This window comes from Glycine soja, chromosome 1 (assembly GCF_004193775.1).
Source record: "Glycine soja cultivar W05 chromosome 1, ASM419377v2, whole genome shotgun sequence".
Taxonomy (NCBI): Eukaryota; Viridiplantae; Streptophyta; class Magnoliopsida; order Fabales; family Fabaceae; genus Glycine; species Glycine soja.
The window spans coordinates 26,478,686-26,499,941 of record NC_041002.1 but is presented as its reverse complement, the minus strand read 5'-3'; the positions used below and the strand labels follow the sequence as shown (position 1 = coordinate 26,499,941).

The 21,256-nt window shown below is 32.0% G+C and overlaps 2 protein-coding genes across 3 annotated transcripts; one reads left to right on the top strand and one right to left on the bottom strand.

Annotated features, from left to right (window-relative positions):
• Positions 1–5,797: 5,797 nt before the first annotated feature.
• LOC114414074 (protein decapping 5-like) lies at positions 5,798–12,065 on the top strand. Of its 2 annotated transcripts, none has more exons than XM_028378441.1 (8): positions 5,798–6,096; positions 8,270–8,370; positions 8,708–8,779; positions 8,858–9,853; positions 10,515–10,586; positions 11,104–11,298; positions 11,412–11,522; positions 11,594–12,065. In XM_028378441.1, exons 1-8 carry the CDS (start codon positions 5,949–5,951, stop codon positions 11,729–11,731), a joined length of 1,833 nt encoding a protein of 610 aa, XP_028234242.1. In that variant the 5' UTR covers positions 5,798–5,948; the 3' UTR covers positions 11,732–12,065. The 2 variants fall into 2 exon arrangements, with proteins under 2 accessions (XP_028234242.1, XP_028234236.1); XM_028378435.1 differs by having other exon boundaries at positions 5,803–6,096; positions 11,409–11,522.
• A 3,895-nt stretch (positions 12,066–15,960) lies between these two features.
• Positions 15,961–20,683, bottom strand: LOC114414062 (clavaminate synthase-like protein At3g21360). The gene is made up of 3 exons (XM_028378429.1): positions 20,256–20,683; positions 18,461–18,714; positions 15,961–16,483 (listed from the first exon to the last, which is right to left on the bottom strand). The coding sequence occupies exons 1-3, from the start codon at positions 20,619–20,621 to the stop codon at positions 16,138–16,140; spliced, it is 966 nt and encodes a 321-aa protein (XP_028234230.1). The 5' UTR covers positions 20,622–20,683; the 3' UTR covers positions 15,961–16,137.
• Between the last annotated feature and the right edge of the window lie 573 nt (positions 20,684–21,256).

Genomic DNA, 21,256 nt, shown 5'->3' with positions numbered 1-21,256 from the left:
GGTTAGGGTTCTTTTTCTTTTATTGATATGATTTTTTGTGGTTTTATTTTTGGGACAGACTACAGTAACAACGGCAGCTTTGGCAAAGAAGTTGTTGGAGAAGTTAAGAGGAAGATAGAGATTCTTCTATTTTGATTTTATTAAAACAGTGTTTATGTTTTTTTTTGTCTGATTTTTTGTGGTTTTTTTGGATACTTGGTTGCTATTTTTTCCTGAAACTCATATTTCTGATATTGTTCAGAGTTTTACGAGATAGTCTATAAGGTAAGCTATAATTTTTATGCATTTTCCTCAGTGCTTTCAAGTTTTCCTTTCATTTGGCTGATTTCTTCAACCGCACATGAGGTTTTGTTACATGCATGCTTACTGTGTTTTAGAACGAAAGTTGTTTCATTTTGGTCAGCTGGAATATTGTTTCATTTCTTGCATGTTGGTTGCTTATGGAAGTTTTTATGTGCTGTTGTTTATTTTCACAACGGCGGTGCCAAAGGTGACGCCGCTTTGCCCATTCAAGGGTTGCAACAATAGCCAAAATGGCATCTAGGGTCATCGAGCACAAGCTTCGTACTGTTGGTAAAATTTCTCAATCCCCCACTTCATTCGTTCTTTTGTTTTTCCTCATTCACGGGTGTTTGATTTTGTTAATTTCGATCTTTTTGCGGTTTTTGTTATTTTTATTTGGACCAAGGTGTCTATGGCTTAGTGGTATTTTGGGTTCAATCGCTTACAATTGGTCTCGACCCAACATGAAAACTGGTGTTAAGATCATTCACGCAAGGTGTGTTTCTTATAATTTCTTATCTTTTCCAATACTATTTTTGACCTAATTTAATTATCTGGATTTGCATGCAAGCTCTCCACCTGACAATATCTTTTTGCAGTTTTTGTGGTTTTTATTTGGATCAGGGTGTCTGTGGCTCAGTGGTATGTCGGGCTCAATTGCTTACAATTGGTCTCGACCCAACATGAAAACTGGTGTTAAGATCATTCACGCAAGTTCCTGTTACGGGAAAGTTCCTATTACTCGCAAAGGTTTTTTCTTTTCCACTCTTTTTTTTCCTTCAATATTTTTCAATAATCAGTCACCATTTTTCTCCGTATTGTTGGTATAATTTCTCAATCCCCCACTTCATTCGTTCTTTTGTTAATTTCGATCTTTTTGCGGTTTTTATTTGGATCTAAGTGTCTGTGGCTCAATGGTACCTATCTTTTTACAAGTGTAGGTATGATGGTAAGCTATTTCAATAAGTTGTTTCATCTAGGATAAAGGAATTGAAACCATAGTTTATTAATGCCATATCCATTTCTATTATAATTTACAAACATTATGGGAAAGAAACGAATCTGTAGTTAATTGTGATACATCTTTCGCAGGTTGCTGGAGTTAGAAGTACTATTACTCATATCCATGAAGACTTGGGTTATTTTCAACAAACAGTGGAAACATTGGTATGTAATATGTTTGTTTTCTCACAGATCTGCCACCCATTTGGAAAATTTGCTGCTTTAGCTTAAAAATTAAAAACAAAGCGCAAACACTGGGATCAAAGGTAGGTACCTATATACATATATTTCCACATATCCATATACATATATAATTTGTATTATACCTTCTATTGAAGTTTGTGGTTTTAATTTTTAATAAAAGGTTTGGGCTTCTACTTTTTAAGGTGTTGTGTTAAGCAACATGGTAAGACTCAGATCCTTGTGGAAGCAATGTCTTTCAAGGTTATTTTGATGATGCCAAAGAATCTAGAGTTAAGCAAATTCCAAATATTCAAGAATCTAGTTTCAAGAATCAAGATTCAAGATTCAAGAATCAAGTTTCAAGAATCAAGATTCAAGAATAATCAAGATCAAGATTCAAGACTCAAGATTCAAGAATCAAGAGAAGACTCAATCAAGATAAGTACTAAAAAAGTTTTCCAAAACATTGAGTAGTACAAGAAGTTTTCACAAAATCATTACCAAAGAGTTTTACTCTCTGGTAATCGATTACCAGAAGGTAGTAATCGATTACCAGTGTTTTAAAACGTTAGATTTCAAATTTCCAGTCACAACTTGTGTTTAAACCGTTTAAATCATTTTAAACTTGTGTAATCGATTACATAATACTTGTAATCGATTACCAGAGCTTCTAAACGTTATGATTTTCAAAATTTAAACTGAGGAGTCACATCTGTTAATGTGTAATCGATTACCAGTGACTGATTTCGAAAAATAGATTTCCAAAAGTCACAATTCTTCAAGTGACTTGTTTTTGAAGATTTTTTCAAAAGTCACAACTTTTTAAGTAACTAGTTTTTAAAAGAGTCACAATTTTTAAAGGGTGACTAGTTTTAAAGAAATTGCCAAGAGTCACAAACTTTAACTTGAGTCATCAAGAGATTATAAATATGTGACCATAGCATGAATTTCAGATCATCTTCTTTCAACATCTTTCAATCAATCTTTAAATCATTCTTCAACAATCTTTCAATATCTTATTTCATCTCTTTCAACAAAACTTTCTAATTCATTTCTCTTCATCTTTCTAAAAGTTTTTGATTCAACACTTTCTCTTCCAAGAAAAGTTCTTTGATAAAAAACTTGTGCTATTCTTTTTCATTCTCTTCTCCCTTTGCCAAAAGAACAGAAGGACTAACCGCCTGAATTCTTTTGTGTCTATCTTCTCCCTTACAAAAGATTCAAAGGACTAACCGTCTGAGAATTCTTTTGATTCTTCCCTTCCCCTTAAACAAAAGATTTCAAAGGACTAACCGCCTGAGAATTCTTTGTCCCAACACATTGGAGGGTACATCCTTTCTGGTACAAGTAGAGGGTACATCTACTTGGGGATTGTTATACTGAGAACAAGAGAGGGTACATCTCTTGTGGATTAGTTCAAGTGGAGGGTACATCCACTTGGTTTTTCAAAGAGAACAAGGGAGGGTACATCCCTTGTGGATCTTTGGCTTGTAAAGGATTTTACAAGGTTGAAAGAAATATCAAGAACCGCAGGTTGCTTGGGGACTGGATGTAGGCACGGTTTGTGGCCAAACAAATATAAATCTTGTGTTTGTCTTCTTCTTCCCTACACTCTTTAATTTCCGCTGTGTACTTTTAATTATCGAATTTACTTTTGGTTAAGTTTCTATTTCTGTTCTTTACTTTCTTAACTTAGTAGTAAAAGCCTAATTGAATCTAGTAACATTAAGAAGGATAGATTTTTAATTTTGATGTAATTAATAAGCTAAATTGTCAAAAAAATTTAATTCTGATAAATTTATATATAATAAAAACTAACAAAGGCCCGTTGCTTGTGCAATCTATTATATTTTGTTGTTATTGTTGTTGTTGTTGTTGTTGTTGTTGTTGTTGTTCTTCTTCTTCTTCTTCTTCTTCTTCTTCTTCTTCTTCTTCTTCTTCTTCTTCTTCTTATTATTATTATTATTATTATTATTATTATTATTATTATTATTATTATTATTATTATTACAGATTATGTAGGGTCTAGCTGAAGGCCCTTTTTTATCTTTTGATGACAAGAGTTAACACTGATATTTCCTATCTCTTAATTTTTTTTTGGTTGTCATGCATGTTTGCTTCGTCATTATTATTATTATTATTATTATTATTATTATTATTATTATTATTATTATTATTATTATTCCGAATTAAGGACGAGTTTTTGGAGTTAGTTGACCCTCACTGAATCGCAATCCTTTGTCCTGTCCATTGTAGCACGTGTGTCGCCCATGACATTTCATTTTTGGTTTTCTTTGGCATTCTTTCTTCCAGGTTGTCCTAAGTATTGCTTTAGAATTCTATTTAATTTTATTGTTGTTGTTGTTGTTGTTGTTGTTGTTATTATTGTTATTATTATTATTATTATGTAAGCTCTAACTGAATGCCCTTTTTTATGTTGTGATGACAAGAGTTAACGCTGATATTTCCTAACTCTTAATTTTTTTTTGCTGTCATGCATGTTTGCTTCGTTATTATTATTATTATTATTATTATTATTATTATTATTATTATTATTATTATTATTATTATTATTATTATTATTATTATGTGTACAGTGCAGAGTATCATCTCGGGTAGCTCAAGGCAAAAATAACAAAAACGAGTTAAATGAGGTAAGTTGAATTTTGATGTTCCATTTGTGGAATTCTTCTTCTTGTTTCCAACCCGATATTGCTGAGTGCATTGTGCATGGTTGATGAATATAACTATTCTTTCTTCAAATTATGCGTTTCACATATTCAGAGTACGTGTGATGTGATGTGCCTTTGCCATTTACAGGTTTAGAATCCACATAGCATTAAATACAATGGAACAATTCAAGGTCTAAAATATATATGGAGAACTTAAGGTTTTCGTGGGCTGTTCAAAGGGAATGGTACTAATTGTGCTCGAATCGTCTCAAATTCTGCTGTGAAGTTCTTCAGTTATGAGCAAGCTTCCAAGTAAGCTTTCCTTTAAATATACACTGATGTACTGCAATTTTATGACGATAATTTTGTTATGATGGGATTCTGCCATCCTTTTTTATTTTAATTTTTTCAAAATAGTTTCTTTAAGCATGTTCACTCCTTTGCAAAGTAGTTTCAATTTTTATATCCATGTCTTACATATATAGCTCTTTCTCCTCTTTTCACTGAATGTTTCTTTTCTAGCAAAGGTATACTACTTTTGTATCAGAAGCAAACTGTGATGTATCAATATCATACGTGTGATGTGATGTGCCTCTGCCATTTACAGGTTCAGAATCCACACAACATTAAATACAATGGAACAATTTAAGGTCTAAAATATATATGGAGAACTTAAGGTTTTTGTGGGCTGTTCAAAGGGAATGATACTAATAATTGAAATCTGTTTCCACTGGTAGAATGAATTTAGTGTCTTCCTATATGCCCTTTAAAACACACCAATTTTCTTTTATTAATTTATGTATGCCTCCCTTACTAGCATTGTGTTGCTGTCCAATATGAGAATCAACTTAATTTGGACTGATTTGGGGAAATTGTCATTAGAAGACAGAAGGATTGGGATGATAGTGATACTGATTAAAGTGCCTTTTGTAGTTTGGAATTTTCAACAAATGTTTTGTGAATGATGTAGTTTGAACAATCACTTTATTATAAATAGTATATTGCAGTTAAAAAATGCTTGCAAACTTGCTTACCAAACAACTCGTGCACTTGTCCTTATACAAATTCTTGTTTATATACAAGACTGTTTTTTCCATTACATAGACTTCCAAATTGTGCCATTACACATCTTAATGCTTGCGACTAACACATGGCGATCCTTAGAAAATTTGGACCTCCACTGTAGTGGAATGATGTGGTCCTTGACATTGGAATTGGCCACAGATATGTTGTACAACCATGATATCAATTCCTTGCCGACAATGATTTCTCCCACGACGATGAGATCTCCTTCTATTACAGAGGTAGAGATAAAATATGAGAAATTATCATCAGCCGTAGGAAAGACTGGGATGACAATGACACTGAATAAATTTGGAACATTAAATTGGTACTTCTTGATAATAGTGTTTATCTTTCTTGCTTTTTTGAACAATTTGTCTACTATGTAAATATATTATCAATGTTTAATCTATTTTAATTTGCACATTAGTTTTCATTTTATTTTTACTTTGTAAAACAAATAAACATACATGCAAAGCCACGGGTTTAGGTCTAGTTTATATTAAAAGGTAAAAGGTATGATGAAAGAATGAAATCCATACCCTAAGACATAATCATCTCATCTCATATCATCTCATCTCATCATGTGTGTGTGCATGATACGTAATAATTGTAATTTTAATTTTTTTAAAATATAAAAATGTGTGTTTACTGATCTCACTTATTTTTAAGCTCGAAACAGATTAGATTAGAGGCTTCAAACAAGAGGCCCCAAAACCCAAACCCTATTCTGGTTTGCTTGCGATTATGGCGTCTGAGACCGCTTCTCGGTCGAGTTCCGCGGCTGATTCGTACATTGGGAGCTTGATAAGCTTGACCTCTAAGAGTGAGATCAGATACGAAGGCATTCTCTACAACATCAACACCGAAGAGTCCAGTATTGGCCTCAGAAATGGTATTCTTCTGCTACCCACTTTTTTTTCAAGGAATTTCCCTTAATTCTTTCTGGGTTTTGTTCTTTTTCAGTTTAATTTTGTTGCTTTGGTTTCAGATCTCTGAATTCACTGTCAAATTTTGATCTTTGTTATTGTTGATTTTGAAGAATGGACTTTGTCACAAGGGTGCGAATTCCTGCCATAGGGAAGGGATTTTTTTAACTTGTGATAGTTTTTGGGGCCTTGATGTTTTTATTTCTCCTTGCAGCATCTGGGTTACATGTTTTACTGACGTATTTTAAGTATGTTGTGTGGTCTTAATCTATCTCCACTGGGGTATCTGACGTTTGCAATTTTCAATGTTAGCATGTGATTCACACTTGGACAATGACTTACGTTTGATTCTTGTATTAATTTGTTATTCGATGCTTGCTTTTGTGGATTGTACAGTTGTTGCATACCGGCTTAGTGGAAAGCTACTTGATCGATGAATGCAAGGAGCTAATAACAAACTTGAAAGCTTAGAAAGTCCCTAAGTGGCTAGCTGGTTAGAATCATGTGCAATACTGAAAGAAGTGAAATTCAAATACTCCAGTGGTGATAGATTAATGGCAAAACTTCCAAACACTAAGGCCACACTAAATTAAAAATGGAAATTCATAATTTTCCCTATTATGTTTGGGTTATTAATGTTAGTGAGAGAATAATAATTGGCATACATATCTGTATTCCAGGATTGGCAATCATGCGCTCTAGAACCATTGTGGTGTGTCACGCGCTCTAGAACTGTTGTAGTGTGTCTCTTTGCAGTTCACTCCATGTAGTGTGTCGCGTAGTTCGCTCCATGTAGCGTGTTGTGTTGCGGTTCGCTGTCATGCTTGGAGCGTCATGAATCGCAGCCATTTGAGGCATTAGTGGGTGCAACATTGATTAATGGTTGAAACCCTGGTTTACCCCCACAATACGGTGTCACGTATATTTTGGGAGACATTTGTGTGATTTCACTTCCCTTATTCTACGTTTGAAATCAAAACCCTATTTTCAAACTGTCACCCACCCTTGTGTCTCTGAAACATGACCCACTAATTTTTGGCGACATCTCCAGCAATTTCTGATGTTTTTTTGGCACGTTCCTGGTGTTACTGCCTTGCTCTGTTCTCTGGCACTATATTTGATGTTCTGTTTTACTTTTTCTATTTATTTCTATTCAGTTCACTCTCTCACTGTTCCCTGCTCTCCGCCAGAGATTGTTCTGCCCTTACATTTTGTTATAGAAAGCGCTCAGTGTTGTGACCGTCATGGATGCTTTTCCTGCTGGAATAGCAGAAATCATGGCATAATAGCACAGCTCCCATGAGTTCTGCGCTTTATCCCTTTAGGCTATTATGTCGCCACAGCCCCTTCCGACCTGGCGTCCCCTTCTCCATCTGTGATCTCTGCCCTCTCTCTCTCTCTCTGCAAAGCTGTCTGCATTTTGCTCTCTTCCATTTACAATTGAATCTCTAGTAGGGGGGAGGCAGCGCGTAGCTGCTGGGGTCTTAGGATTATGGTAAACAAAAGGTTATGGGAATTCGGCCTATGTGTCCAAGTGGTTTTTTCTCCTTTTTTTATTGTTTTGGTTTATTGGGGTCTTCTATTTGAATCCATTTTAGATTTTCTCTCTCTTAAATTTAAAGCATAACAAGTAATATAATTAATACACTAAACATAGTAATAAAAAACTAAATAACAAATAATATATAGTAAACTAAATTAATAGTAACAAAATTTCAGAATAGTGGTCATCCCACTATCCGCTATCTTGCATAGCGGTATTGGAGTCTGTCACTCCACGCCACACCACTATCCGAGATTGATAACAATCATTTTTTATAATCGAGCAATATATGCAAACACACACGTTAATGTACACAACTTATTTTTTAGAAGGAGTACATTTAGGTGTGTTTTAAGGAAATTGAATTTATATGCTAAGTATTCCTTCTAAATGACATTTTGGTGTTTGTTAGTAATAAATATTGTGCTGTTTGGTTACATTTCAAATGATCAAGACTGTTGATCATTAGGGGTATCATATGTGCAAGATTTTCATGCTACCATGTGGATTATTGCAGCCTTGAATTTTACCACCTAAACATGTTTTCTATCTCGGGTTGGATTGGTGGAGTGATGCTTTTGTTTTTTGTGTTGTAGTGCGATCTTTTGGAACAGAAGGAAGAAAAAAGGATGGCCCACAAATTCCTCCAGGTGACAAGGTTTATGAGTATATACTTTTCCGTGGGACTGACATCAAGGTATCATGCATGGAATATATACAAGTGCTTTTTCTAAATAGTTAATGTCTTTGTACCTGATTTTGTTGAGTGTACATTAGAAACAATAGCATGCCACTTGTGTGATATTTTGTAAAGAAACTTTTTTGGTACAACTTGGTTCTAGAATCTTTGAATATAAATACTGGGAGGTGGAACATTAGGAGTATGATCCAGATTTTTATGTTTTTTGCGAGTTAATTTAATAGCTCAATAAAAGCTTTGTTTAGATGTTACTGTGTGGAAATGTTGAATGATTTATGTCCATATTATACAAGAATCAGATCAGCTGAGACATCTGTCTTATTTTTTTCTGCAGGATTTACAGGTTAAATCTTCTCCACCCGTCCAGCCTATTCCACAAGTCAACAATGACCCAGCTATTATTCAGGTGGATGAGAAAGTTTTTATCTGAAATATGAATCAGTTAAATTAATCACATCCTAATTATATGGAATTGCATATGCAGTCTCACTATCCTCACCCGGTCTCTACATCTACAAGTTTGCCTTCTGCTGTAAGTGGATCTTTGACTGATCCTAGCTCTCATACCACACAGCTTGGACTTCCTGGGGCAAATTTTCAAGGGCCCTTGCCTTTGTATCAACCTGGAGGGAACATAGGATCGTGGGGAGCTTCTCCACCTGCTCCTAATGCAAATGGTGGTAGGCTTGCTATGCCACCAATGTATTGGCAAGGATATTATGGTGCTCCAAATGGGCTTCCTCAATTACACCAGCAATCTTTGCTTCAACCACCACCTGGTTTATCAATGCCTTCATCTATGCAGCAGCCAATGCAGTATCCCAATTTCACCCCCTCTTTGCCTAATGTATCTTCTAATTTGCCTGAATTACCATCATCTTTGCTGCCTGTGAGTGCCAGTATCCCTAGTATAACATCTGCTTCCTTGCCTCCAGCACCTTCTGCTTTGGCTCCTGCTCCATCAGCTTTGCCTCCTGCACCATCTTCTCTATCTTCTGCATCTTCTGCTTTATCTTCTGTACCTTCTGTAACACTTGCTTCTGAAATTTTGCCAGTATCAGTAACAAATAAGGCACCCATTGTTTCAACTTCAGCAGCCATGTTAGCTTCCAACTTACTATCACTGACCATTTCTGGTCCAGATATAAATGCTATAGTGCCACCCATCTCCAGAAAACTGCATGCAATTTCAGGTTCAAGCTTGCCCTATCAAACTGTATCCCAGTTGTCTTCCACAGTTTTGGGATCATCAACTTCTATCCATACAGAAACATCAGCACCTTCTCTCGTAACCCCAGGTCAATTATTGCAGCCTGGACCAAGTATAGTTTCTTCAGCTCAGCCTTCACAAGCACCTCATAAGGATGTTGAAGTGGTTCAGGTATCTTCAACATCATCTCCTGAGCCATCTGTGCCAGTTTCTGCTGAAACTCAACCACCAATACTGCCATTGCCAGTAACATCACGGCCCAGTTACAGGGTATCCTTCCTCTCTTGATCTATCAATTTGTTTCATGCGGACACACACTAGTTATGGTTTTGCTTGTAATTGTATGTTTTTATGCAATATGGTAACATGGTGGAGATCAGATTCTCATAAATTAACTGGTTAATCTCATTATCTGGAGATATTTAGTGTGCTTGGACGAGCGTTTGTAAACTTGATTTTAGATGATCTTTGATTTGGCAAAATTGATTTTGGTTAGATTTAAGTGTGTTTTGATGAGTGCTTACTGTTTACAAAAATTGATTTTGAATGGAATTAATTTTGTAAAATTGATTATGAAGTAACGAGATTTATTTGGATGTTTTTCTTGAAAGCAAGCTTAATGTTATTTAGATAGTCTACACACTCTTCCCTTCTGATCAGCTTCTCTGTTTTTTCCCCCTTTTTTTTGTAGAGAATTAAAGTAGGATTTGGTCTGGCTTGCACATGGTTTTAATTGGCAACTTCCATACATGAATTGTGATGATTGATGAACCTTTCTTAATTTGTTTGCTTTGCGCTTTTATCTAATAGAATTAGCACTAAGTGATTAATACCCAAGACCCTAAGTATGGATGTTTTATTATATTAACTTGTTTACCATCTATTCTTTTGATTGAGAAGGACTTCTGACATTTGTTTGCATTTTTTTAAGCCCGGTGGAGCTCCTAGCCAAACTCATCATGGCTATAATTATAGAGGACGTGGAAGAGGAAGGGGAACTGGGGTAATGTTCAGTTTGCTGTTCAGTTATGTAGGCATTTTTAGTGTGGCTTATACTGAATTACCAATAGAATTTGAAAACGTATTGGATAATTTGGAGTTTTAAATCTTTTCTTTTTGAAGAGGGGGTTGGTGGTTTGGACTTTTGGATGGGCAGGGGGTTGTTGTGTTTCATAGTTCACTTGTCACTTATTATAAATATATCTGTAAATATGCTTTAATTTTTTCCTTTCTAATAGTAGTTGGGTGGACCATTAAGACACTTATTATAAATATATCTGTAAATATGCTTTAATTTTTTCCTTTCTAATAGTAGTTGGGTGGACCATTAAGACACTTATTATAAATATATCTGTAAATATGCTTTAATTTTTTCCTTTCTAATAGTAGTTGGGTGGACCATTAAGACACTTATTATAAATATATCTGCAAATATGCTTTTATTTTTTTCCCTTCTATTGATGGGATTATGATTGTAACATTCAGTTGAGTTCATGAAAAATTCTATTAATGCTTTGCAGGGTTTACACCCAGTCACAAAATTCACTGAGGATTTTGATTTCATGGCAATGAATGAGAAGTTCAAAAAGGATGAAGTATGGGGCCATCTTGGTAAAAGTAAGTCTCATTCAAAAGAAAAAGATGGGGAAGAAAATGCCTTTGATGAAGATTACCAAGATGAAGACAATGACGATGTATCAAACATTGAGGTTAAGGTAATGTTATCTAGTGTGCAGCTTGATATGCATTCAGTTTTTACCTAAATGTATTTTGGTTTTTGGTCTTTCTGTGGTATCTTTGACTCTGCTTTTCATGGTTTTTGCAGCAGCCTATTTATAACAAGGATGACTTCTTTGACTCGCTCTCTTCCAACGTGCATGGTAATGCTTCACAGAATGGAAGGACTAGATACTCTGAACAAATCAAGATTGATACTGAGGTAATTCCTATCTTTCATAGATCTCATATTTGGGGGACAATGTTCAATTCTTTTGCTGATTTGCGGTGCAGACGTTTGGCGATTTTGTGAGGCACCGTGGTGGTCGTGGGGGCCGTGGTGGACGTACCCGAGGTGGTTATTATGGAAGAGGAGGGTATGGCTATAATGGACGAGGGAGGGGACGTGGCATGCCCAGTCGCAATTTGTAGTTGGCAGTTAATGTTTAGTTATGGACATGGTGGAGAACAAAAGCCTAGGTAGCCTCCTCTAAAAGCATCGTAATTATGTTAAGAGATAATGCTTCATTGTTGTGTTGCCTGTTATTGTTATATGTTTGTTTCACAGAATTAGGTCATTTTTTTTCCTGTTATGTTACCCTCTTGTTACTCCCCTACCAAAGTCACTTGGTTTGGTGGAAAGATGTTTGTACACCGTTTTATTTTAGCATATATCAACAGGCAGAAGTTTAGACTAATTTATTTCATGATTATTGTTTATGCATGTAAGCTATTAGAGCATCTTCAATAGATGTTATTAGAAACCTGATCTTTCATGCAAGATCTGATCTTGTTAAGATTTGTTGTTGGAGCATGAGGGTTGATCTCTATGGAGGAGATCTGTTTTTTTCTATAAAAATAAGCAAAATCTGCACATGTTTTCAAAAAAATAATATTTTAATGTCTCTACAAAAAGTGTAAATAAATTTTAAAAGGTGGGCTCATTGTGAGACTTGTAAAAAATAATTTAAGATTACAAAGCTTGATCTTCTAGTAAAAAATTAGAAAGATCTCCTGAGTGATGTGGCAAATGATTGATATCCCGCCAATTATATATTTATTTTACTATAAACTCAACAGTTTTAAATGTTTTTTTGAAAGAATTCACTTAAAAATCATGAGTAGTGAGAATTTGAATTTTTTATGTTGACATTAGATAAATTCATTATTATTATGATGCTTGTAGTTGCAACAAACTTTGGACAAACTTTTTCTAGGGGTGAGCAGACCTGGTCCGGCCCATGAATCTGGCCTGATCCGAGGTTGATTTGGTTGAGTACTAGTTTTAAAATTAGAAACAGTGTATTGTTTATAACGTGTTCGAGTTATGTTTAGGTTGTCCACTTGGGATTAATGTGTTGCATTTAGCAATTGTGTAATAATAAATAAATTTTTATTTAATAGATATTATTTTGTTAAACATGATGTTATATTTTATAATGAATATATTATAAAATAGGATTTGTTAAGGTATACCACTTCAACTAAAAAATAAGAGTATACCTTAGCAAACATTCCAAGTCCCAATCATTTGTTAATATACATATTTTTAGTTGGAGTATGATAGTAAGTTATTAGTGTATTTTAAGATTATTTTTTGTTATAACTTGTTGAAATACTCTAACTAAAATGAAAGAGTACCATTAGCAAATTCCTTATAAAATATACCATAATTTTAATTTTGAACTTTTATTCTACATTTCTCTCTCTCTCTCTCTCTATATATATATATATATGACATTTCATATGAGAATAGTCATTATATGAAAATGAGAATGATTAATATCAATCATTAGATTAAAATGAAAGGCGAAGATTAAAATATTTTAAATTCAAATTTAAATTTTATTTAACCATAAAATCTTCATAAGATTAACCAAATAAAAAAATCAAATATTTTAAAGATTTAATTTATACTAAGATCGTCATCGTAATCACCATTATTGTAATTATTACCGTAATCATCATTGTCACCACTAATATGATTGTTGCCACCGTCATTGTTGGCGATGGCGGTGATGACAATAGCGGTCATGGTGATGATCGTGGTGATGGTGGTTGTGATGATAATTTTGATGTAAATTAAATTTTATGGAGATTTTATGATTAAATGAAGTTTTAATTTAAATTTAAAATACTTTAATTTTAAACTTTCATTTTAATCTAACCGTAGAAATTAATTATTCTTATTCTTACATAAGATGACTATTCTCACATAATATATCATCCTCAATGTATGTGTGTGTTAAACTTGTTGACATGGCTTCATCTCAAATATTTTAGATCTTGATTGGGTTGGATTTAAGTTCATCCTAACATTTTCTGATAACAAGACAAGGGGACAATAAAATGAGTGCATCACAAATAATTGTTACTATTAACTTTATGTATTGGATTTGATGCATTGTATTTATAATAACAGTTGAAATGGTTGTAAGATTTTTCAAACGTAAATTTTAAATTATCTTTAATTAATTTTAAAATAACAAATAATTTTAGATTCTAGTTTTAAAGATATTTTTTTTTCTTCATTTTTTTGAAAGGCTTGTAACAATAACTTTTACTATTATAATTGTTGTTATGTTACAAATCGACTAGTTGTCATCTTATGTTGTTTTACACATATAAAAAAAATTAATAAATAGATAAAAATGAATAATATTTTTATAAAATTATTTTTTTTATCATAATTAGTTTATTTATAAATTTTGTTGTTTATTATTAATATTATAAGAGATATAAGTATAAAAAAATAATTAATGTTATATTAAAAATCTAAAATGAAAATTATTTTAAAATATATTTTTTCTTATAAAAGAAAAATTCTTGTGGCTACCATAGTAACAACACTAAATGTAATATTACTTAAAAGCAATGTCAACACAATATCCATTCTAGGGATTGAATTGTGTAATTTTCATCTTGAAAAGAAATTATCTATATACTAATAAAATACGTATCAAAAGCACAAGGGCTATGATTGCATTTTTTATTCATTTTTATTGTCAACAATCATAGGAGGGTTTCTTTGTCGTTATGTATAAATACTTTATTTTATTTGTACAAATATGATAAAAGGACACATTCCATCTTAGTTTTTGTTCATTAGTTATCAATTCTTCTCTTTATTGTAGAGTAGAACAACTTGGTATCTCGCAAGGCTCATAATCACCGGATCAGATCTTGTCTCCCCAACATTTTGAATACGCTAACTATGCATATGAGATTTTATATCACCTACAAGAGCTAGTATCTTGAATGTGTATACGCTGTCCCTCTTAATCTTGTATATTTGAACTCCTTATCCTTAGTTTTTCTCTCTTTTTATGATGATAATTATTAATTTTTAAAAATTACCTGACTTAGAGTTCTAAATCTGTCACTAACTGTTAGGGGCTATGCCAGTGCAGCTATTATTTATTAATTTTTAATGCTCCATTATTTATTTATTTTCTATTCATGTGCAATATTTTTAAAGTATTAAGATTTTTATTTAATTATTTTAATGGTATTTTTATTCATTTAATTATCTCAATTAAAATAGATTAGCTCCCCCGTACTTCTAATATAAGTTACCACTAGCTATATTTATTAATGGGAAAATTTTATAGAATGTATTTGACTCATTAATAAAGAAAAAAAACTTCATTTTCAATAAACAAAACACTGCTATTAAAAAAAAAAAACAAAACACTGCTATTCAACTCATATAAGAGAGATGTTTGCCAACCCCTAAAAAGGAGAGTAGTTTTATCATGGTTTAATTATACATTTTGTAAAGTATATGATGTAAAGTTTATATAAAATAAAAAAAATGTTACTTCTACTATTTTATTAATGACACATGACAACAAAATGTAGAAAAAGAAATTCGTGAGTTAACGAAAAATGGAAAGTAAAACCTATAAATAATTTATCTCTATGGACGGCTTTGATCAGTTTGAACTTCAACATAATCACTAGCGTTTTATGGTTAAGTTACCCAATTGGTACAGGAACTATTTGAGAATTTTTAAGTAGGTTCTTAAACCTAAAAAACATGGTCTATAGAGTTAATTTATAACGTCTTGGAATTGCTAGGAAAAGATAATTTATAACAGTTTTAAAAATCTTAGAGACAATTAAAAAAAATTACATGATCAATATATATATATATATATATATATATATATATATATTTTAAAGTTTAGGGGACCTAGTTACTTGAAAATTTTAAATAGTTTAGGACCAACTGAATAATTTAATTTTCTTTTATTAGTTTTAGGGCACTTCCTTATTTTTTTTATTTTAATCATATTTTTCTTTGTGAAAAATACTCCTATAGTTGAAACCGATGAAAAATCTATTTAAAATTTTTATTACACTAGTTTTATCTTATGTAAGATTAATTCTAGATCGATATTATCTCTCTAAACAAAGATTTTTTTCGCAAACTTAATTAAACCTTTTAAAGTTGTAGAAATTCCTTAATTATTGAGTTTAAATTAGCTTACAACCTGAATTATCTCTTTTGAATAAATTGTTATTACACCCTTGCACTAAATGTATTTTCTTTTTCTCTAAATCTTACATAGCTAGACAAGCAAATTCGTACAATTTTGTAATCACTTCTTAATTTTCACATATAATTTAGTTTCAAAATAATGATGGTCTTTCATATATAAGTAGGTTATGCGCACAGAGAACAATTTTATTCAATAAATGATGCAATATATAAAAGTGACAGTACATTGCTTTTTCCTTGTCATATATTGGTGAAATGACACACTTATTCATATAGCTTTTATCCTCAATACCCTTTCTTTCTTAGCATGTAATTTGGTTACTATAATATCAAATTACTTGCATGTAGCAACAAGGACTTTCCTTGGAGGAAGTGAAGGCCTTCTGCCATGAAGCAAAGCATAGTTATCAAAGAAGAGAACATCACCTTTCTCCCACTTGAACTGTATGCTCTCTTCTTCAATGATCTCTTCACACCTTTTCACTACATGTTCTGGAATCTCTGTTCCATCTGCCATCATGGCCGAGCTAATCTCTTTTCCATGCATCCCTACTACTGTGTTGAACCACATTTTTCTTCCTTTCCTTCCTTCAAATACCTTGGTTAAACATCTTGGTCCAAGTATTGTCTTGATCCCACCATTTGGAAGCCACTCCACGTCCATTCCTAGAGCATTTGCCCTGCAACAATTTTTCAATCAAAACATGTAAGGTTTAATAAACCAAGCCACACATGATGGCATAGCTAGAGCCTAGAGATTAATTTTCACTAAATTCTCTACGTATAGCTGTTAGAGAAACTTTATGGAGCAACTCACTAAACATAATTTTATATCATTCTTTAGTTACTTTTGGACCACGAATTTGGGCGGAGTTACCAGAGCATAAGTTTTGATATTCTTGACTCTGAGTGGGGTGATCTTTTGTTCTCTACATCTCAGTATCATAATAGTTTCTTTGATTGGCCTTTTTGTAATTACTGGTGGTTATGTTTTATTTTAGTCTTCTCATCGACTTAAATAAATTTTAATCATTAGCGTGGGATTCTCTTTTTTTTTTTTTTTTATGGGTTTAAGGTATTCCTTTACCTCTATATTAATGTATTTATTTTGCTAATAATAAAAAAAATCCTTACATTTTCACATCATTTTAATAATTATTTTAAGTAATCCAATTAATTTTTACACTCCAAACAAATTTCTTTAAGTAGATGCCATGTCACTACTTATTCCACACAGCCGAAAATTTGAAGGACCCACTAAAAAGTAAATAACTGCCGTTGCTCTTCCCTATGTAGTTGCGCTTATATGGCAGATTAAATAGGGTGTTTCCCAATATTGTTATATTGCTCTCAAGAGGTTCTAATTGGAGATGCACTTAATGTATAAGACATTAAGATTACACCCTTAGATATCTGTATTATGTATAGTTGACTTGCACGGCTATTAATAGTGTGACTTATTGATTAATTAATATTTTAGCCTATTCAATGTAAATATATATGTATTTTTTTATATATAACTAAAATTTATAATAAATAAAAAATTTCAAATATATAAATTATATTATAATTAAAGTTTGTAATAAGTAAATATTTTAAAAATTATTAATTATATTTTAGATTTACGATAAATAATTTATATTGTGATTCAAGATCTTTTTTCAATATTTGATAATTTTTTTAAAAAATATTAAAATTCAATTTAAAAACAATGATAAAATTGATAAATTAAAAAAAGAAAAAAAAGGGGGAATATCAAATATATAGATAAAGATAGAAGGATAGTGGTTTGAGATAGTTGAGAAAGAATTTTTTTGGGCTATTTGTTAAATTAAATTACATTTGAAATTTAAATTAAGAAATATATTTGAAAGGAATAAAAAAATAAAATTAAATATTTAATATATAAAAGTAGGATAAGACATGTCAATGAGAGTGTTTGCCTTTCAAAAAAAAAAAAAACTAACACTCTTATTAAAGAAAATTATTCTAATTTATATAGAGAAAAATATATTATTATTTGGTGCAAAAAAAAGAATTTATTATTATTTCAACTAGATTCATGCTGCTGCTATATTTATATATGATAATAACACCAGTAGTACAACCAATTTAGATTTCGAAGTGGCTGCAATTTATGTTAGAAAATACCAACTTCATTTCTTAAACTGGAAATTTGGAGACCTAAATCACTGAATAGAAAAAAAATAAAAATACTAAGGACTATTTTTCTAACATGTTTTCAGCACATTCTTTAAGAAAATCATATTATTTTTTTTCTTAAAATCTAAAGAGCATATAAAGTATATTGTTCCCTAGTTAGTTGGTCCCACTCCTTGTGCAGTGATTAGTGAGAGATTTGTATTTTTCAGTTAACAACAAAAGTGTCTTTAACTAGAAATTGTCCCAGTTTGAGACTATATCATGACTTATACAATCTCCATTTGACACATAATTTAATTTTATTAACTTTTATTTATTAGTTAGTTTTTTTTACATGACACAGATTGATAAGCGCATGATGATTTTTAATCATGTAATATTTTCTCTATCTAAGAGTGTGTTGTTACCATTCCTAGACATTTTGTAGCCCTCAAACAACATGCATGAACAAAGTTAGTGGGTGTTGTGTATATGCATTTGAAAGAAGCAAATACCTTTTCTCGGCTTCTTTGCGATCTTCGGTCCCAAAGGTATCTTCCCACCCTCTACCTCTCATGGAGGAGACGTTATTAGCACTAGGAGCTGTAAATGTATACTTTAACCCTTTCTCTTCAATTTCCTTCACCTCTTCTGGGAACTCCTCCATCATCTTTTCTGTCACTTTGAAGCTTGGAACAAAAGGGGTCTCTCCCCCTTCAGGGGGAGGTATCTCACAAAAGAGTATCACTTTCTTGGGAAATTCCTTGATCTGATAAATAAATCACCCACCATGTTTAAAATGCACAAGGAAAGTTGTTAAGCAAGGTTAGCCCCTGGGCATTGTTTAGAGGTGTAATGGCCCAGGGCCATGGTTATCATGGTTAGAACGAAGGGGCTCAATTATTTTTTTAAACAAGTTTATAATTGTACATTGATTTTTTATATCTTATTTTATACTGTTTTCACAAATAGATTGATTTTTTTTTTTTGTCTCATTTCATGTATCTTTTGAGTCAAACTAAAATGTGATAGATAATTAGAGCAATATACATAATCCTCTCACTCTTGTATGCCAATATCTAGTGTATATTGCGAGTGTTTATATATTTTTTAGGGGATGACCTTATATGTAGATATTTGTGTGTAATTTTTTTCTTTTGGGAGAGGAGTAAAAAATAAAGGATAATATAAGAGTAAATTAAGTGAAAATATGATAAATTTTGTTAAAATTATATTATTCACTTGAGTGATTATATTTTGAGAATAAAAAATTTCAAACACTTAATCAACAACTTTTTTATTCTATTTCTCTTTTCTTATCACATTATATTATCAATCAAATCAATTAAGTATTTTTTCTCTCTCTTTCTTTCTCAAGTTGTGAATGATTCAAGGTTGTTTAAGAAATATTTTTCTATTCACTTAACGTAATAAAATATATCGTGTTTAATGAAATTATGTATAGATTTTTTTACCATTTATATAGATTTTTTTAATATTTATATATAAGAGAGTCCTTATCAATTATTTTCGTCTAGCCCTTAAAATTCCAAGAACGGCATGAAGTTAAGCTCTGTATGAAATGCAAATAATCGACCAAATTTTACTAGTAAACCTTTTTCATTGAAATTATAGTTTTGATTGATTAGGAAATATATGCAAGCTGCTAGATGATGTAAGAAGCTGAATTGAAAAAATATATATTGACATATGTTGTTGTAGGATACAATACCAGTTCAAACATTCATATTAAATAATCAGTGTGCTTAGTTCACATCGCATCATCACTTTCCGCTCCAGTAATAGTGTGTGCAAACGTTCAAAGGATATGACATTAATCAAACTATTTTAATATCATGAATAGAAGGATATACAGAGAATATTGTCAAACATTGTCTATTAGTGAAATTAATTATACACATTTTATGCGTATGCTACCTTTGTTTCTATTTGGTCAAACAGATCGATATAGATAATCAGATTAACTGATGGAATTCATTAATTCACTGAAAGGTTCTCTACAATGGTTAGTGATCTCAAATTCTGTTGTTTTTTAATTTAATCCTTCTTTTCTGTTAATTAGAACCTCAGATTTTTTGATTTAGAATTTCCAAGTAATTAACTGAAATGAGAGTTACCAAGAATACATGAAATAAAAATAAAGGAAAACTAAAAACTGTTTGAAAATACTTATTTGAAATGATTCTGTGATTCTTGGAAATATGATGATATTGATATCAAGAAACTAGTAAAGTGTATGAAATATCATGGTGTGCAAATGTCAATGCATAGTTTTGAGTTTTGACTTACCAAAACCATTTCATGGTGATAGTAGATGAACTCTGAGAGGGGTCCTTCATTGGCAGTCCACACCCTTTTGTGAATATGTGTGCGAGGTGCTGGTCCAACATAACGAATGTCTTCCCACCCACAGATTTCTACAATTTCATTGAAGTCCTCAGCATTCTTGACATCATAACCTCTAAGCAGAACAGCACTGTTCTTGATGATCATTTGCTCAAACCATTCTTTGTTGTTCTTCAGAGCCAACAGCAAGGATTCCAAGTCACTCTTGTTAGGCACTGGAGGTTTTAGCACCAAGGGCATGGTTTCCCCATCTACTACTTTTTCTCCCTCACATTTTCCCACCTTGAAGTCCTTGCAAGAAAACTCCATCTTAATGTATCTCTACCTCTCTCTAATAAGTGTTTGTATGTAACTTGTGTGGTTTTACCTTCAATAAGCTTTTATGTATATATATAATATAGTAGTGGTTGGTGTTGACAATTGCTATGCTATAAAATGACAAGAGGCTGGCTTTGTCATTGGTCTATAGAGATTCTTGTTGTCCTTATATAGCTGTTAACATGTTATGTATGGAATTTGAGCTGATCAATTTTTTAACTTGATGCAAATTGTAAAAGCATCATTACTTCGATTGCCATTTTCTTTGATGCCATTTTAGGGGATTAATTTTTTTTAATTACTTAAAAGTTTAGTAAGTTGGATCCTTAGGAGCTCATTAGAATCTGTTAGAACAAAGGATGAAAGTTTGAAAAAAAAGAAAGAAAAAAAAAAAGGCTTCAAGTCTCATATCGCTCAGGATAAACACTTGAATAGTGTTTCACTCCCTATATATAGAGAGCTCATTTCTTCTTTTTTCCTTGCCCCAGTTGAGAAACATTTCCTCAACTTTTCTTTCTCCCTCCCATATTTCAGCCGATGCATTTCCGGCAAACTTCTCCCTCTTTCTTTCTGTCGCTCTAAAATTTTGGTTGGCTTTAAGAGTGATTTTTTTAAGTCACATTTTT

What these genes read in the sequence shown, in the direction of transcription:
- LOC114414074 (XM_028378435.1), top strand. Translation starts at nt 5,949, where the DNA reads ATGGCGTCTGAGACCGCTTCTCGGTCGAGTTCCGCGGCTGATTCGTAC. An exon ending in CAGTATTGGCCTCAGAAATG is followed by an intron (nt 6,097 to 8,269) that starts GTATTCTTCTGC and finishes TTTGTGTTGTAG; the next exon opens with TGCGATCTTTTGGAACAGAA. An exon ending in TATCAAACATTGAGGTTAAG is followed by an intron (nt 11,299 to 11,408) that starts GTAATGTTATCT and finishes TGGTTTTTGCAG; the next exon opens with CAGCCTATTTATAACAAGGA.
- LOC114414062 (XM_028378429.1), bottom strand. Translation starts at nt 20,621, where the DNA reads ATGGAGTTTTCTTGCAAGGACTTCAAGGTGGGAAAATGTGAGGGAGAA. An exon ending in ATCACCATGAAATGGTTTTG is followed by an intron (nt 18,715 to 20,255) that starts GTAAGTCAAAAC and finishes TTTATTTATCAG; the next exon opens with ATCAAGGAATTTCCCAAGAA. An exon ending in CGCAAAGAAGCCGAGAAAAG is followed by an intron (nt 16,484 to 18,460) that starts GTATTTGCTTCT and finishes AAATTGTTGCAG; the next exon opens with GGCAAATGCTCTAGGAATGG.